The sequence below is a fragment of the Lutra lutra genome, chromosome 2 (assembly GCF_902655055.1).
Source record: "Lutra lutra chromosome 2, mLutLut1.2, whole genome shotgun sequence".
In the NCBI taxonomy this organism is placed as follows: Eukaryota; Metazoa; Chordata; class Mammalia; order Carnivora; family Mustelidae; genus Lutra; species Lutra lutra.
The window spans coordinates 95,530,814-95,550,248 of record NC_062279.1 but is presented as its reverse complement, the minus strand read 5'-3'; the positions used below and the strand labels follow the sequence as shown (position 1 = coordinate 95,550,248).

The following is a 19,435-nucleotide window of genomic DNA, read 5'->3' as shown; positions in this document are numbered from 1 at the left end:
TACATTCTTCCAGACTGGCCAAAAAGCATACTACTGATTATGACTTGTCTTCCCAAATTCTTCAGTGACTCCCCATGTTCTAAATCCACAAAGCTTGGCTTAATATTCAGGAACCCCGGGTTTTATGCTCTTCTATCTCATCAACCTTAAAGAAGTATTCACTGCCACTCTACTGAATACATTCTGGTTGGGAGGTAATTTGTTTGGCAAGTTTCTCTGGTTGCTAAAATAGAAAGGAAGAAATTCATATTAGTAAAATTTGAAGACCGTGAGAGTTTGCTTAGAAGGACCATGCTTACTTTTATGGGGAATGCTACAGATCTCTTGGTTAATTGCTGGAAAAAAGCCCCCAGAAAACTGATAAAAATCCTAAGAACAAAAATGTACCTATAGAAAATATTATTTTGGAAAGAGACAGAAAACCTCAACAGAACAGGAAGCCTATCATATTTTTTTCAGGTTGCTGGTTCCTCCCATCTTACTTCCACGTCTGACCCCTGAAATATTGGTACGAATATTGCATGGAGCACTGGGTGTGGTGCATAAACAATGAATTTTGGAACACTGAAAAAAAATTAAATTAAATTAAAAAGAATTAATAAATCTTAAAAAAAGAATATCACGAAGGCATAATTTTTATATACATACGCTGAGGTCAGTTATATATAAAATAAAAATGTTGGATTTCAATGATTTTCAATAGTTATTAACATTATTTCAAACATAAATAGCTTCATACAATGACAGTTGTAAAATGGATTATTAAGGAAAAGAATGTACACTTTAAGGTATATCTATCTGTCTCTTTGAAGTTGGTGCTAAAGCAGGAAATTGTGTTCATTAAGATAAAAATTGGGGCGCCTGGGTGGCTCAGGGGGTTAAAGCCTCTGCCTTCGGCTCAGGTCATGATCCCAGGGTCCTGGGATCGAGCCCCACATCAGGCTCTCTGCTCAGCGGGGAGCCTGCTTCCCCCTCTCTCTCTGCCTGCTGCTCTGCCTACTTGTGATCTCTGTCAAATAAATAAATAAAATCTTTAAAAAAAAAAAGATAAAAATCATTAGTGCCTCTATTAGACTTGTCATTCTGGACTACAGGAACTCATAAATGTCATTCCATATGGAAATCATATTTTTTTAATCTTAGCCATACTTTAGTTCTAGAAATAGTCATTTCTATTTCATATTAGTAAGCATTTGACATGTGAATAGACAATCTGACCAATTATGATGTTAGTTTTTTTTGAGCTGCTCATTGAACTGTGAAATGGGACAGTAAGAGGTGATTACGGAGCCTACCAATCAAAAAGTCATAATGAATGAAAACTTCTATGAAGGAAGAATTGAAGTTTTGGCCTAGTACAGTCTTAAGCCGTTTGTGACAAAAGAAGATAAGAGAGGGAAAATAACTATAGTATCCTTCACAGCTTTCTGTTTTTAATACTTTTATTGTTTCCTTCTGATCAGCTGACAAGACAGCTTCAGTTTCAAATGGATCTGCCCCCTCATGCTAAAGGAGGACTTTTGCTGTTGGTTTGCTGTTTAATCTCTGGAAATCACCCGTAGGCATTTTAGTGAGCAAGAAGATGGCTGCTTGCACAGGTGTGAAGACCGTTTGGATGCTTGTTATCCCGGTGCACGCAGGCGCATGTGCTTGGACCTACGGCAGTAGGATCTCCGATGGCATCGTGTTGGACAGCATGGGTTCAAACCTGGCTCTGCTACTTATTAGCTTTATGACCTTGAAAACTGAAAATATTTCCTTGACTCAGTTTCCTCCTCGGTAAAATGTGACTAATCATAGTATGTACCTCATAAGTTTATTGTGAAGATTAAATGACTTAACATGGTGAGGGCACTTGGAATAGTACCTGGCACATAGGAAGTCTTCAGTGATTATTAACTAGTATTTTAAGCTACAGGACAGTTTCTAAGTTAGGGATAACACAATCCACAGCTCCTTATCCATTATTTGTGTTACTTTTTCTGTATGTCTATAAAGTAATGACAATTTTTAAACAGATGTTCCAGTTACGTTTATGACCCTGTTAAACATTATTTGCTGATACTCCTGTTCCTTTATAGTAGACATAACTATGCTTCTGAAAATTTATTTTACTAGTAAATTCTAGGGATACAAAACTGATTTTTTTAAACAAAGAGAATGGCAGGACAGGAGGAACCCCGGACTGGGAACCTGGATTTGTGATCCCCAGAGCATGTTCTGACCTAAGTTGTTTGTTTGTTTTTTGACCTAAGCTTAAACTCTGGGCAGGGGACCCCACTTCCCTTCTCGGTTTTACATTTGTAAAATTAGGGAATTCATCTAAATGCATGACAAAGTCACATTCCTGTCTCATCGTCTATGGTTGTTCCCTCTATGGACATAATTATCATGCAAGCCCACGTGCTTATTCCCATGCTGTTACCCTTCTTACAATATTTTAAGGGTCTATTTAAAAAGAACCACATTCTCTGATTATCCGCAATGACATCAAATTTTCCCTTTAAAAAGCAGGTTGGGCTAAGTCCCGTGAGTAAAGACGAGTGTTTTGGATAGAAAAATGTGATTTAAGTAAAATAGAATTAGAATAGAATTCTATAGTATTTTTGAGAGAAGCTTATAATTGACTCTCAGTTATGTGTGTGTGCGTGCACGTGTACTTTCAAGTGCAATGCACATTTGCAGTTTTAAGCTCTGAAAAGTTTTGTTAAAAACTTAGCCTTCAGTCACACCTACTTTATACCGCTATAATAACCATGTTTTTTTGTAAAACAACCACTTTTTGAATGAAATCATACTTACTAAGCTCTAGAAACGGCTCAAATCTTATAAAATAATGAAAGGCTGATCCAACTTCTTGCCAAGTGGCTTGGTCTAATGTCATGGGCTCATTACTCAGCTGAAATACTGCTCTGCACTTCGCACTAGTCATTTATCTTCCCTGTACCTCAATAATTTTTTCCAGAAAATCTAATAAAAATGTTTGTTTATAAAAGGTACTCTTGTACCTTGGATGAAGTATTCCCCAAATGCTGTGTGATGCAAGTGCAAGGAAAACAGAATCTTATAACACTTTGAAATCTGCTCCATGGGGTTGCATTGTCTGATGGTTGGGATTGTGTTCAGCATTGAGTATGCTGTCTGCCCCTTGACAGCAAAGCTTGGTAATTTTCGTAAAATTTGGCTACTGCTTTACAAGATTAATAAAACTAATCTCAAATCATATAGTGCCCATTTGATAAATATTTTTGGAATATTTGAAATATCACCAATTGTACTTATACTTCCATTTAATTAGGCTGAACGCTGAAACAAACGTAAAATATTTAGGTTCTCCATCAGAAGCAGCTGTCAGGGTGATGGGTAAAATCCACAGAATACTAGGTATAAGGATAGCTTCATGAGGATTCAGGAAACAGAAAAAAATGACTGACTAATAAGCTACTTCATTTTTTTTCTCTTTTGTTGTAGTTCCCTAAATTCAAAATTCTAAAATTTGAATTTTAAAACAAATGTTTTAAAAGGAACCGCTCTGAAATAGGAATGATATATTACTTAATGGCTTCCAGAAGCTAATCCTTATTTAATATATGTATATGATATGAGAAAAGAAAATAATTTCCTTTAACACTTTATAAGTTAAGAATGTTATTTTATTTTATTTTATTTTAAAGATTTTATTTATTTATTTGACAGAGAGATCACAAGCAGGCAGAGAGGCAGGCAGAGAGAGAGGAGGAAGCAGGCTCCCCGATGAGCAGAGAGCCCGATGCGGGGCTCGATCCCAGGACTCTGAGATCATGACCTGAGCCGAAGGCAGCAGCTTAACCCACTGAGCCACCCAGCGCCCCCAAGAATGTTATTTTAAATAAAAATATATATACAAATATATATTATTTTATTTTACTCCAGTCTCTATTTGAAAGTGAATCTTTCATGTCCTCTTGCTTTCTTTTTCAACTCCTGAAACATTTTTTCTTTACTACTTTATATAAACATGACCATCTAAACTATCTTGTTTTCTTGATCCAGAACAGAAAACCAAAAGATTTCAGTGGTTGTGTGTGCGTGTGTGTGCTTTCTAAAATTTATTTACTTATTTATTTTTAAAAATATTATCTGGTGTGTGGGACAGAAGAATACCACTAGGGATATGTTAATATAATTTGAGCAACTATGTTACTTCAGTCTGTAAGCTGAAAAATCATTTGAAATAAATAACCCCTGGGTAGTGAATTACATTTTTTTAAAAAGATTTTATTTATTTTTTGTCAGAGAGAGAGAGAGAGAGAGAGAGAGCACACACGCAGGCGGAGAGGCAGGCAGAGAAGGCAGAGGGAGAAGCAGGCTCCCAGCTGAGCAAGGAGCCCCATGTGGGACTCGATTCCAGGACTCTGGGATCATGACCTGAGCTGAAGGCAGTGGATTAATCAACCAAGCCACCCAGGTGTCCCAATGAATTACATTTTTAAAAAATCATCACCACTTTTCTAGAAATCATTTTCCAGTTGTTTTTTTCCCTGGAGGGGAAATTGAGCTGATGCAACACTTGCAATAAATGACGAAAAAGGAAAAAAAAATGAGTTGGAAGGAGAATGCAAGAGAAAGCTGTTGTGAGCACTTGAATCTGCACATCCTTTCCCCTACAGCTTCCTGGATCCTCTGATTGCCACCAAATCCTCTCTATCCCTCTTCAAATCGTACCTTTTTTTTCTAATCATTTCTCAATCTTATTGAGAACATTCTCACCGTTTCACAGTTGGAATACGACAAGGGCCTTGTAATGGCTTTTCTCAATTAAATTCTGTCTTGTTTAACCTAGTACCTTGGATTCCTCAAATGCTCCTGTGTCCAATGTTCTCCTCAGAGCCTCGCAAAGCTGGTGTGGGGTACTGAGTAGGACACAAACCCCATCCTGGGTTTGAGTCCTAGCTCCACTTGTCATTACTGTGTGACTTTGGTAAGATACTTAGCTCTGAGTCTCAGTTTCCTTAAATTTTTAAAACACAATGAATAAGTGACCACTTTACAGACTTGTGGCAAGTACTACATGAAATATATCAGATGTTCAGCACCGTGGGTACCTAATAAGTAGCAGCTATCAGTACCTGGTCACATTTAATTTTAGCTTCTCTACCTGTATTCACCTGCTACATAGTTCCTTCTCATTGTCCTTTCAACACAAGGTAACTTTTTGTTTTGATGATTTCCTCATGTCTTCCTAAGCACCTTACCAGACCAATATCCAAATTCTACTTTCCTCGAAGCTTTCTAGCTCAGGTCTGAGGAAATCTTTCTATTCTACTCAGCAATGACTTCCTTTCCTCAAAATGTTTCCAGCATTTATTATCCAAACCAGTTTAATGGGTAAGTTCATATTGCTTAATGTTTACGTAAGTATCTTGATAATGTCACTCCTGTTCTCAGAGTGGAGGGACTGTATGTATTTTGTATGTGTAAAGAGAAAACAATTTTTTAACTTCTGCTTGTAAGCATCTACATGAGAGCTCCTTCCAGCTGACTGAGAGCAGAGGTCAAGCCAGTTGTTGACTGATTTTGGAACTGCTAACTGGGCAATCCATTTCTTTCACTTCCTGAAGAGGCAAGAAAGTGGTTTAAAAGTACTTCATTCTTATTGGTGAACAAAAGGATTAGGGCTCTGTGCTTTCAAGTTAAAGGAATCTTTCCTACCTTCCTTTTGGGCATGAAAGCATAAAAGTTCTTACAGCAGGGAGCTGGAAAGAAAGGTAGACATGTGCTGTGTTTTTCTTTTTTTTTTTTCCCTGAGTTTTTATTATTTATTATATAAAAAAATGGGAGAAACCAAGAATGAAAAAATTGTCATGTTAGAGAAAATAGAAGACTTTTTCTTTTTTTACTAACAAGCACAAAGAATAGGTATTTAATTTATTGGGATATAAGTAAATGGGATGATCTTTGATCTAAAAGTTGGGTAGATCTTTTTTCATCAAATATTTATTGAATGCTTATTCTGTGCTGGCACGAAGGTAGCCACTAGAGATGTAGAGATGCACATCTGAACTCAAGGGGCTTACCAACATTAGGCAGGACCCAAGAATAAACTGTAAGAAGTCTGAAGACAGAGATAGAGGAAAAGATCTCATGTGCTTTTTCTGAATCCAGACAACAATCAGACAAGGAAAAGACAAAAGAAGCCTTCAAACTGGTATGGCAGATGACATAATACTATTTACAGAAGACCCTAAAGATTCCACCAAAAAAACTGATTAGAACTAGTAAATGCAGTCAGAGGATACAAAATAAACATACAAAAATATTTTGCATTTCTATACACTAATAATGAACTAGTAAAAAAAAAATTAAGAAAACAATTCTATTTACAATTGCATCAAGAAGAGTAAAATACCTAGAAATAAATTTAACCAAGGAGGTGAAACACCTATACTCTGAAAACTGTAAGACATTGATGAAAGAAATAGAAGACTGAAGATGGCACATATGGAAAGATACACCACGAACATGGATTAGAAAATTAATATTGTTAAAATGTTCATACTATACCCAGAAAAGTGTATAGATTCGACATAAACTCTACCAAAGTGCCGAGAGCATTTTTCACAGAACAAATAATCCTAAAACTTGTAAGGCATCGCAAAAGACCCCAAGTAGCCAAACCAGTCTTGAGAAAAAAGAACGAGCCTGGAGGTATCACATGCCCAGATCTCAAACTATACTGTAGGCCTATAGTAGTCAAAACAGTATGGTGCTGGCACTCAAACAGACACACAGAACAGTGCCTGTGCTTGTCTGGTCAATTAATCTACAACAAAAGGGGAAAGCATATACAATGGGAATATACAATTTTTTTTTAATCAGCAGAAAAGTTTCCTTTCTTTTAAAGACAAACAATTAAACCACATCCAAAGACTTAACTTATAGATGCATGGAAGTAGCCATTTAAAGCATTAGCTATTGAGGTACAATACATAATTTGGGGGAAAACGCTTCGCCATCTGAAGCTTATACCAAACATTGCTGAGTCGACGGCTGAGCTCTGCTAGAGCTTGGGTGTGGCTGAGGGGAAGAGCATATGTGCAGAACCAAAGGAGAACAGCTGTGTTCCACAAGTATGGAAGCATTTTGGACTGCATTTGTTGGGGTAGATTTCACACAGAAGGAAGAGAGGGGAAAAGAAGGCTACATTTCCCCCCACACCTCTGGGCAATAAAAGGTGCAGGGAACAGTGGTCAGCTACATGCATAACAATGAAACTTGACCATTTTCTCATGCCATAAACAAAAATAAACTCAAAATGGATTAGAAACTTAAATGTGAGACCTGAAATCACAAAAATCCTGAAAGAAAAACATAGGCAGTAAACTCTTGGACATCAGTCTTAACAATTTTTTTTTTTTGATATGTCTCCTCAAGCAAGGGCAACAGAAGTATAAACAATTGGAACTATAGTAAGCTGAAAAGACTTTGCAGTGAAGGAAATTATCAACAAAACAAAAAGGCGGTCTACTAAATGGGAAAAGATATTTGCCAATGATAGAGCTGATAAGGGGTGAATATTGAAAATATGCAAAGAACCCATACAACTCAACATCAAATAATTTGATTAAAAAATGGGCAGAGAACCTGAACGGAAACTTTTTGTTTTAAAGAAGACATACATGGGGCAGCTGGGTGGCTCAGTGGGTTAAAGCCTCTACCTTCAGCTCAGGTCATGATCCCAGGGTCCTGGGATTGAGCCCCGCATGGAGCTCTCCACTCAGCAGGGAGCCTGCTTCCACCTTTCTCTCTTTGCCCACCTTTCTGACTACTTGTGATCTCTGCCTGTCAAATGGATGAATAGAACCTTTAAAAAAAAAAAAGACATACTGATGGCCAACAGACAAGAAAAGGTGCTCAACATCACTCATCATCAGGGAAATGCAAACCAAAACCACAATGAAATATCACTTCACACCTATCAGAGAGGCCAGTAGCAAAATGTCAAGAAATAACAAATGCCAGTGAGGATGTGGAGAAAAGGGAATTCTCATGCACTGTTGGTGGGAATGTAAATTAGTGCAGCCACTATGGAAATCAGTATGGGGGATCCTCAAAAAATTAAAAATAGAAATACCCTATAACCTAGCAATTCCACTTCTGGATATTTAACCAAATAAACCAAAACCATTAATTCAAAAACATACATGTACCCCTATGTTCATTACAGCATTATTTAAAATAGCCAAGATGTGGAAGCAACCTAAGTGTTCACTGACAGATGAAAAGGTAAAGAAGATGGGATATTTATATAATGGGATATTACTCAGCCATAAAAAAGAATGAAATCTTGCCATTTGTGACAACATGGATGGACCTAGAGGGTATTAATCAAAGAGAAGTAAGTCAGACAGAGAGAGAAAAATGCCATATACCTTCACTTATATGTGGAATCTAAAAAACAAACAAGACAAAACAAAAATAAATAAATAAATAAAATCTTTAAAAAAAAAAAAGACTATATCATGTTTACTGTGTGCCCGATTTGAGTTCTTACATTTACTAGTCTATGAGGGAGGTCCTATTTTTACCCTCATTTAATAGACAAAGAAACTGAGACATAACGAGGTAATTTGTCCCAGTTCATAAAGCTACTGAATATTAGAGCTGAGATTCAAATCTAGACAGTATGGTTCCAAAAATTGTCACACACTTTTAACAATCTGCAACAACTTTTGACTAAATAATTTTTGAAAATGAAGAACTATTACAAGACGAGGGCCACATAAACATTTAATGAACTGTGCAGGAGAATTCACTGCAAACATTACTCACCACAGTGGAACTCTGACCTATCGGATGAGATTGTAGAAATACTTCAACTTCTGCTGCCAAGTTACCTAGTATTTACTCAGATCAAAGAAACAAAATTCCTCTATCCAAATCTATGAATATATATATTGTAGCACTTACTGGTCTTTAAAAGTCATCCCTGCACGTAGAAGTGTAAAAGTGAATATATCCCTACAGCCCCTGTTTCTGATGCCTAACCTAATGCTTGCCAAAGCTCAGGCCCTCTACTCAGTGTATACATTTGTAGTATAATAGTTGTGCTCTCATATGCAAGTGCGTAATAGGCAAATGTACAACATTTCATATAATTGCTTGGGAGTGTCATTAAAGTATACAAGCATATAAGATACTGGGCAGATAGCTACTATATCCACACATAACATTTACTTCATGTATTAATATTTATTTGATATTTAAATACTTTAATGTCTTTTAAGTTGTGGTATAGATATATAGTCACCTGAGAAATAATTAGTGATTACTACCTAAAAATCCCTTGGGGACACCTGGGTGGCTCAGTTGGTTAGGCATCTGACTCTTCATTTTGGCTCAGGTCATGATCTCTGGGTTGTGAGACTGAGTCAGGCACTGGACTATACTCAGCACAGAGTCTGCTTGAGATTCTCTCTCTCCCTCTGCTACTCCCCCTGTTCCTGCTCTCTCTAAATAAATAAATAAAATCTTTAATTAAAAAAATCACCCTGAATACTTTCATTTTCATTGAATGCAATTACAGTAGCAATCGGTGATCTAGTGTAATCAAGGGCCTAGGATAAGTTGATGTATTAAAGTTATTTATAGTAATTTCTAAGGTGTACTACAATGATTAAATTTTATGGTCTGTATAATTTTTTAAAATCAGTTAATAAAAAAGAGATCTCTTTTCCCTAATGGCTATAGCATAGGAAAATGAAAGCAGATATTTTCTGAATTCAGGAGGAGAGTCTGGGTAATGACTGCGGCACTCATGTGAAACAAGATGAGTTGTGTATCAACAATTGCCAGATCACGTTTCTTTCCTGGATCTCCCTTCTTCCAGGTGTCCGGGGAACCAGGATGTAGATGTCATTATTAAGGAACTCCACAGAGAGAGATAATTTAAATCGTCTATCTCCATAATGCAAATCAAAGGAAAAAGAATGCTCATGTTTAATATTATTTTTCAGCAGTTCACTGGAGTGGACTTCCTCAGAATTTAAATCTCTCTTAGGTAGAGCACCACAGGGAACACTTCATGTGATTTATTAAACGTTTCTTTAATTGCTATTATGTCTGTGTATTGATTTTATTGGGTTCTTCTTTTGCATATAAGATCTAGAAATCAGGTCTGGAAACAACAACAACAAAAATCTGTAGTGAAACAAAACCCAATTAACCACAACTAAGGAATAAATAATCCTTTTTCAACAACATGGTTCATGTTCAGTATCAATTAGACTTTTCCGCTGGTCTTTCTCCATGGACTTTGGCATCCCCTTCATTCTATTATGCTTTCCACCCAAGCTTCTAAGTTAATGAAATCAATGCTGTGCTTCTTAGTCTAGAAGTGTCTCCTCTGTCTATTCCTTCCTTCTCATTCCCCATTGCCCAGTTCTGAACTCGGTCTTCCTTCTTCCATGCTTCTAGGTTTGCTCTAGTCTTTGCCAATCCTAATCCATCCTTCTTCTCAAAGCTCAACCCTAACCTCAAAGATTAACCCTCCCTTAAATACTGTCTTCTAATTTTGCTCCTGGGCTCCAGAATGGAAATAAGTTCTCACAGCTATTTGTGGCTTACTGTATGATTCCCAAACTTTAAATTTCCTCTCAAATTAACTTGCCACCCTTGTTGCTCTTCAGCGTGTTCTGCTTTCTCCTACTTCAATCCTGCTGTCTTCATCATTTCTCCAAGAATTATCTCTTTTATCCTTTTAGCCTAACTATTCTCTATTAATCCTTTAAGATCAAATTCAGGGCTCACCTTCTCTGGAGAGCTTTCATTCATGTTTCCTTTAACTCTTTATTCCATTCAGTACTGAATTCTTTCAATATCTCAACTACACAATTTAACCCAATATAAGTAAGTCATACTGATATTGTATATATATAAATATCAGCACACATTTATAGAAATGTCTGCATCATTCATTGTCTCATGTGCATGGGCCATGTATCTGCAACTAGACTGCAAGTGTCTTCCAGGTAAATTACTTCCAGGTAAATTCTTTAAGGCATAACTGATTTTCCAGTTTGTTCCTCTTAGAACATACTCATCAATAAGTGCGTTTTGAATGATTTTGAGGAGGAGTCAAGATGGCGGAGAAGTAGCAGGCTGAGACTACTTCGGGTAGCGGGAGATCAGCTAAATAGCTAATCTAAAGATTGAATGATTTTGAATGATACTTTACTTCCCAATTTATGCTTGTTTCATTCTTTGTCATTTTAGATTTTAAAATTTCATTTATTTATTTATTTTATTTATTTTTTAAGGAATTTATGTATTTTTTTTAAGATTTTATTTGTTTATTTGACAGAGAGAGATCACAAGTAGACAGAGAGGCAGGCAGAGAGAGAGAGAGAGAGAGAGAGGGAAGCAGGCTCCCTGCTGAGCAGAGAGCCCGATGCGGGACTTGATCCCAGGACCCTGAGATCATGACCTGAGCTGAAGGCAGCGGCTTAACCCACTGAGCCACCCAGGCGCCCCAAGAATTTATGTATTTATTCGTCAGAGAGAGAGAGCGCAAGCCCAAGCCAGGGGAGTGGCAGGCAGAGGGAGAAGCAGGCTCCCCGCTGAGGAAGGAGCCCAAAGCAGGGCTTCATCCCAGGCCAGATCATGACCTGAGCTGAAGGCAAATGCTTAACCCACTGAGCCGCCAAGGCGCCCCTATTTTTGTCATTTTTAGATTTTTTTAGATCCATAAGGGACCACTGGTACGTTGTATTATCATTCAATAATTATTTGCTCCCTTCTTCCCTTTATGTGCATTACAGTTCCTCGCTCTATCGATTTGGGCTTGACCATGAGACTCCCTTTCATTAGTGGTTTGTGGGCTGATGTGACATATGTCACATCCATGCCAGAAGCACAAGAAACACTGCAGGCTTCTGGCAGCGCTGAAGACCTGCAGGAGACCTGCAGCTTGCTGCACAACTTTGCCAAGTCACAGCCCTACGTACGTTTCACGAATGCAAAAAAGGCACGGATGCTTTGGGGTTATTTGCTGCACAGAAAGGCCAACTAATATAAGACATTGGGGTTATTCTAACTTCCACTTTTGTAGATAAACAGAGAGGCCTAGATTTTTTTGTTAGCTCATGGAAGAGTTTTAACATAAATTCTGGATGACTAATTCAGGTGTTTGTTTTTTGTTTGTTTTTATTTTTGTTTCGTTTAACGCAAAATACCTTTTTGCTATCTTAAAATTTGGAGGAATGCAGCTCAAATAGTTTGAAATTTGGGGCTTACTGTTACCTGGTACTGACCTCTTGATCTGGCATTAGCTTTTAGAAAATAGGTAGAAAAATTTCTAGAAAATAAACAACATGCATTATCATTGTGAAATGAAATATACTCCTGCCTGAAAGATACTGCTCTCCCTTAGGCCCACACTTGTTTGGTAGTAGATAAAATGAAATGCAGTGATCTTTGGGAGTGCCTCGCAGGCCCAAGTCTTTCATATATATTGTTCATCTAAAGTGTACATTTCAAAACCTTTTTTCTTAAAAAACTTTATAAGAAAATTCTCATTTGAGGAGGGGTGTAATTTCTTTCTTTTTTTTTTTTTTTAAGATTTTATTTATTTGTCAGAGAGAGAGCGCGAGCACAGGCAGACAGAATGGCAGGCAGAGGCATAGGGAGAAGCGGGCTCCCCGCTGAGCAAGGAGCCCGATGTGGGACTCGATCCCAGGACACTGGGATCATGACCTCGGCCGAAGTCAGCTGCTTAACCAACTGAGCCACCCAGGCGTCCCAGGGGTGTAATTTCTTAATAAACCATCCCCTTAATTCCATGATGAAGTCTCATATACTTTGACACTACATGAGAGACTCTAAAATTCTTTTTTTTTTTTTTAAAGATTATTTATCTATTTATTTGACAGGGAGAGAGAGATCACAAGTAGGCAGAGAGGCAGGCAGAGAGAGGTGGGAAGCAGGCTCCCTGCTGAACAGAGCCTGATTCATGGCTTGATCTCAGGACCCTGGGATCACAACCTGAGCCGAAGGCAGAGGCTTAACCCACTGAGCCACTCAGGTGCCCCGGGACTCTAAAATTCTTATCCTTTTCCTTTGCAAAATTCAGATGGAAACATTCCTATCATTCTGTGCCTCAGTACATCAGAACTTTGACTTGGACCTGAAGTTTATTTTATGCTTTGATGTTCTTGAAATGAACTAATTTTTCTGTGATATTTAAAATTCAGAAAGTAAATGGCTAATTAAGTTCTAAAGAAATTATTAACATATTACTTCCTTTTGTATATCAATTTTTAAAAAGTAAAACCAGTTTATGTAGCACTATTTTTCCCTTTTTATGGAAAAACAATATTTCAGTACATGCGTTAGGAATTGAATGTCTTACTAAATAACATTTATAATCTTTTATTATTTTTTACTATGCTTTTCTAAACAAAGAAAATAAAATATAATAAAAACTACACACATAACTAAGGGATTTTCTTTTTCTGTTTTTTTGTCTCTCCTTATTTGGAGCACACAAGAATCTTACCTTTGTGAAAAAACATCCCTGTAAGGACTGCCATGTTGCAGTGCGATTCCATATCCTCTATCAGCAACCGTGTTCCCAATGGTGTAAAATGAGCAATCTGGGTCATTGATAGCCACATATTCCAACACAGCTGCATCCCACACAAAAGCATAATTTCCATATTTTACCTGTGAAAATACGGAGAACAAAAGAAGAAAATAGGATTTAAGTTTGGAATTTTAAGTTATACAGTTAGGGTAAGACATATTACAATTGTGTATATTTAATTGGATAAAAGGTCATAGGACTTATCTTTTTAAATACCTATTTTTTGAGAATTTGGCATTTGGTTAATTTATAGCTCTGTTCTGGAAATGTGATAAAGTTAGAATGTTAAATATGTTTCCAGGCAACATAGTCTATAGTAAAATGACCCTTGAGTGGTAAATGTCACCTGGACTGGGAAAACAATAAATGTATGGAAAAAAGCCATGTCTTTGAGCTTCTCTGAGTGTAGTCATTCCTGTAATTGGTCTTTGGGGACCTGGAAGTAAAGCTTTTTTTTTTTTTTTCCCTCTTAAGATTTTATCCATTTATTTGACAGAAAGAGAGATCACAAGTAGGCAGAGAGGCAGGCGGAGAGAGAGGAGGAAGCAGCCTCCTTGCTGAGCAGAGAGCTCAATGTGGGGCTCCATCCCAGGACCCTGAGATCATGACCTGAGGTGAAGGCAGAGGCTTAACCCACTGAGCTACCCAGGTGTCCCTCACTTTTGAAGTTGTTACAAGAGATACTGTCTCCTTTAGGTTACTAGGCTTCTAAGCTAGGTAGGCTTCTGTACCCACCCAATATAGGTATGATCTCCTTGAATGTGACCTATGTTCCAAATGAATGCTGCAAGTCAAAGTCACACTGAAGAAAAATAATCAACACTACCCTGTTGGCAAGATTCATTTCCTAACTTCTGTTATTCTGAGGTAATCTGTTGCCAAGTGTGGTCTATGGCAATTTTGAATATTTTGCCCACCTTTTGGTAGGCATTGCAATGAAGAACAAATAATTATAAAATCTTCTCTATCATTATTTAGGGAACATAACTTTATTCTGAGTTGTTTACCTTTTAATGATTGTCTTTTATTTATAAGTGTGACTTCTTCCCCTAAACTACAAATGTATCAAAAATAAAGAGCAATTTTAATAAAATTAATTAAAAAATATTATATAGGGGAGCCAGGTGGCTCAGTTGGTTGAGTGCCCAATTCTTGGTTTCAGCTCAGGTGGTGAGCTCATGGGTCATGAGTTCAGGGCTACATAGTGCTCCCTGATCATCGGGAAGTCTGCTTGGGGATTTTCTCCCTCTATCCCTCACCCCCCCCACTCCAGTGCACACTTTCTCTTTTCCCTCCCTCTCAGATAAATAGATCTTTAAAAAATATTATCTATAAATATAGAATTTAATGAGTTCATAAAAATAAATAGAACTAAAATTAAATCAAATATCCTGTTAGTTAGTTAGTTTGTTTATTTATTTGAGGAGAAAGAAATTTCCTGGTAAATCTGATGAGGGGAAAGAGAAAAATTTCTTTTCAGAGAGTTCATTGTTTGTTATAGCAATGCTACTGATTTTTGTATGCTGATTTTGTATTCTGCAACTTAACTGAGTTTACTTATTAGTTCTAGAAGGGTTTTTTTTGTTTGTTTGTTAAGTCTTTAAGATTTTCTGCATATATGATCTTATCATCTGCAAAGAGAGATAATTTGATTTCTTCCTTTCTGATTTGGATATTTTTATTTCTTTTTCCTTTCTAATTGCTATGTCTGGGACTTCTGGTACTATGTTGAGTGGAAGTGGTAAGAATGGGCATAATTCTTTTGTACCTTTATAGTATCGGAATCAAGTCCTCAGGGGATAGGCTGCTTTCAGCAGAAATGTAGACAGGACAACCGATAGTTGACCAAGCACTGAGATATAGCCTGCTCTTAAAATCATTCTTTTTAAAATTTTTATTTATTTTTTTTTTAAGAGAGAGAGAGAGAGAGAAAGGGGGAAGGAGGAGTAGAATGAGAGGGAGAGAGAGACTCTTAAGCAGGTTCAATGCCTAGTATGGAGCCCGATGTGGGGCTTGATTTCAAGACCCTGAGATCATGACCTGTGTTGAAATCAGCAGTTGGAGGCTTAAGTGACTGAGCCACCCAGATGCGCCTCTTGAAAACACTCTTATTCAGTCTTAGATTCTGCCTGGATTTCACAACTAGGATTCCAAAGTTCTCACAAAGGTATTTTGTTCATGGATGGCTGTCAAATTGTTGTTCTGTGAGAGGACCCCCTATTCCCTCATGCTGCTGATACTACTTCCTCTATCTGTAATCATATGTAAAATTTTTATCAACATGTATGCCTCATGTATACATGGGAGATACCCTGGGGAAAATGAGTAACTCAAAGAAGTGGCTTTAGAAATCAGGATTAAAAGCCATCTAGTTTGGAAAGTTAAGGGATGAGGGAAGTAGGCTTAGGGGAGAGTAAATCATATTTATGAAAGATGAATGGCCTTTGGTAGAATACATGGGAGTTGTGGTATTTTGTGACAAAGTTTGTCTGGATGTGTGCCTCACTTCTAGTCTCTTCTCCTGGGATGAGGGTCATTCCTTGTTGATGAAACTCCCAGGGAGGGGATTTATGACACTTGAGTTCCTTTTAGAGGATTTATGTTTAGGTCAATAAGGGTTATTTAGAGAAAGCTTCTCCCTGCATTTGCTGTTTTTCAAGTGCTTCCAGCTCAAAATCATCAATATACCAAAGTAGCATATTTTGGGGTGGCATATTCTGTTACCCTTAATCACTAACTTTCATATTTGCTTTTAGCCTCTTGGTTCTAAATCTATAGTAATGGAGAGATAGCAGTGACCCTGAAGCTTCCTCTAAAAACCTACTTTGGTTTTTGCTATTCTCTTCTTTCAAACAGCCACTCTGGACTTCTGGATCCCCTTGGACTTCTATAGCCCTCAAGGGACCTTCTCAGTTGGGGACATATTGCTTTGCTGTTAGCAAAGTGTTCTAGCATTGCTGTTACTGCTTTGTGAACTGTAAAGCTCTATTTAAATGTATATTAACATCATCATTGCCATTATATACATGTTTCTAATAATTCTAATGTTACAAAGCATTATGAATTCATTTTTAAAAGGAGAACCATTAAAATAGTATGATTATAGCCTGTAGCAATATCAATGAAATGTTGCATAATAACCCAAACTATTTTAGCTTTTAAAAATATCCCTGTTTTTTTTTTTTTTCCCCAACAACTAAAATATACAATCATTGTCTTTTGGATAGTTTTTAACTATTAGATTAAAACTATCTAGAAAATACTCATCAATAAAACCCATACACAATAAAACCAACTCATCAACATCACTTTCCAGCAGAATAACAATTGAAGGTTTGAAATTTTCAATCCATCTGACTAGGTGAGGGATATTATTTAAAAATTGAAACTTGTCTTTGCTCTTGAAGTCATGTTTGGATAAGGAGCTACATTGTGGGGGCGCCTGGGTGGCTCAGTGGGTTAAGCCTCTGCCTTCGGCTTAGGTCATGATCCCAGGGTCCTGGGATGGAGCCCCACATCGGGCTCTCTGCTCAGCAGGGAGCCTGCTTCCTCCTCTCTCTCTGCCTGCCTCTCTGCCTACTTGTGATCTCTGTCTGTCAAATAAATAAATAAAGTATTTAAAAAAAAGGAGCTACATTGTGGGCCATTTACTTATTAACAGTGGATTCCATGCCAACTGAGTGCTTCTAGCAGGTTAAACAGAGTGCAAAAGTACACCGGAAGCTTTATGTCATCATATTCCAGGCCCTTTTTATGAGAAAGGCAAAGAATTCCAAAATGGCATCTACCTCCAATATTATCAATGTCTAGTTCCTAAAATAGAGATACCAGAATGCTGTGGTGATTAATGGATGATGGTAGCTGCTAATGCTTGACACCTGTGTCCTTATAATAGAGCTGAGATGCCAGTAGCCTTGATGGATTTCTCATTGCTGAGATAACTCAAGACTTTGTTTCATTTCCACAATATAATTACAGGAATCTTTCTTTGAATTCCATTTTCCTCGCAATCATTATGCATTAATCTGAAGATCCTAAAGAGATCTGTAAGGAACATAAAGGTAAGACTTGGGTTTCTTCCCTCAAGCTGCTTACAACTCAGTAGTGTAGGTAAGTCAAGTTCTACTTGCTATAACATAAAACACATTATGGTAAGTACCATCCAAAAAGCTTAAAATGTTAAAGTGGTTTAAAGAAAGGGAAACTTAATTTTCATTGGAGGAATCAGGACAGCCTGGTTGAATGTTTTGGTAAATGAAATAGTTGCACAAGAAAACCCCAAATACTTACATTCCTTATCTCTAGTGCTTGATTAAACACAGATACTCTTTGGAAACCTTTTTTTTTTTTGTTTTGTTTTGTTTTTTTTTGTTTTTTTTTTGTTCATGCACACTCTTTTAAACTTCTAGTTTTCTGCAATTTCCCATCAGGTGAATAGCTATAAATATTCAATATTATTTTCTTAAATATTTTCATTTCTTGCCAAGTAAGTGAAGGATGGGAAAATGTATTTTCAAAACCTGCACCTGTGCTCCTCACCACGTTATGGATTACATCATATTTCCTTTCCTTTGTGGAATCCTCTTGTCCTGAATACCCCTGTTCTGACACCTCTATCATAACCTAATGCTAAAAGCATTTTTCTTTTCAATTCATTAGGTAAGCATCTTCTGAGAAAATTGCAGAAGCCTACACCACAGACAAAAAGACTTTCATTACCTGTTATCCCAAGGACTTTGGTTTTAATTGAGAAGCCACATTCTTTCTCACACAAATCTTTAATTTAGCAAATTCCTTAAAAGCTCACTTCAAAATCTACAGCTGCAGAGATACATCAATGATAATCCTTTTTTTACTAAAAAAAAAAAAATCAGTGGGACAATTATAGAAAGATGACATTTAAACAGAAGGGTAAGATGAGATATCCCTTCACTGAAGAAAAATCTATCCTGCCTCTGTCCTCCATTTCTTCCTCATGATAATAGCTAACATTTATAAAGCATTTTTTCCATTCTTAAAAAATGCCCTTTACACATAAATTTATTTGCTCTTTACAACACTGTGGGGCAGCTGATATTTTGATGCCTAACTCACAGATATGGTAATAGAATCTGTTCTAAGTCATACCAAGGACTAGTGGTAGATTTGAAGCTTGAACTCAACATCATCTTCTAGGCTTTTTTCACTGCACTAAAGATCAAATTCTGGGAGATAATTGCTATAGGAATATAAAAATATGTGAAATATGGTAATCTTTGCCTTCAAGGTATACCCAATCTAGTCTGAAAAATAATATTTATATAAATAAAAATAATGCAACATAGTATAAGGCAAGAGCCAAAGAAAAGAATGCAACTTTTTTAATGCAATGTGATCACATTATTAAAATAAATAAAAGTTAAGCTTTTAAAAAACAAGTTGCTTATTACTCAGCCATAAAAAAGAATGAAATCTTGCCATTTGCAATGACATAGATGGAGCTAAGGAGTATAGTGCTAAGTGAAATAAGTCAGCCAGAGAAAGACAAATACCATAGGATTTCACTAATATGTGGAATTTAAGAAACAAAACAGATGAACATAGGGGCAGAAAAAAGAGAGGCAAACCATAAAACAGACTTTTACCTATAGAAAACAAACTGAGGGTTGCTGGAGGGGAGGAGAGTGGGAGGATGGGTTAAATGTATGATGGCTATTAAGGAGTGCACTTGTGATGAGCACTGGGTATTGTATGTACGGGATGAATCACTAAATCCTACACCTGAAACTAATATTACAGTGTATGTTAACTAACTGGAATTTAAATAAAAATTGG

At 36.9% G+C, this 19,435-nt stretch overlaps 1 protein-coding gene across 1 annotated transcript in view; it reads right to left on the bottom strand.

Moving 5' to 3' along the window:
* Positions 1-19,435, bottom strand: part of GRID2 (glutamate ionotropic receptor delta type subunit 2) — a 1,463,802-nt gene that overhangs the window by 101,117 nt on the left and 1,343,250 nt on the right. The window contains 1 exon segment of the mRNA XM_047717994.1: positions 13,535-13,701. Coding sequence (XP_047573950.1) covers positions 13,535-13,701 — 167 coding nt within the window.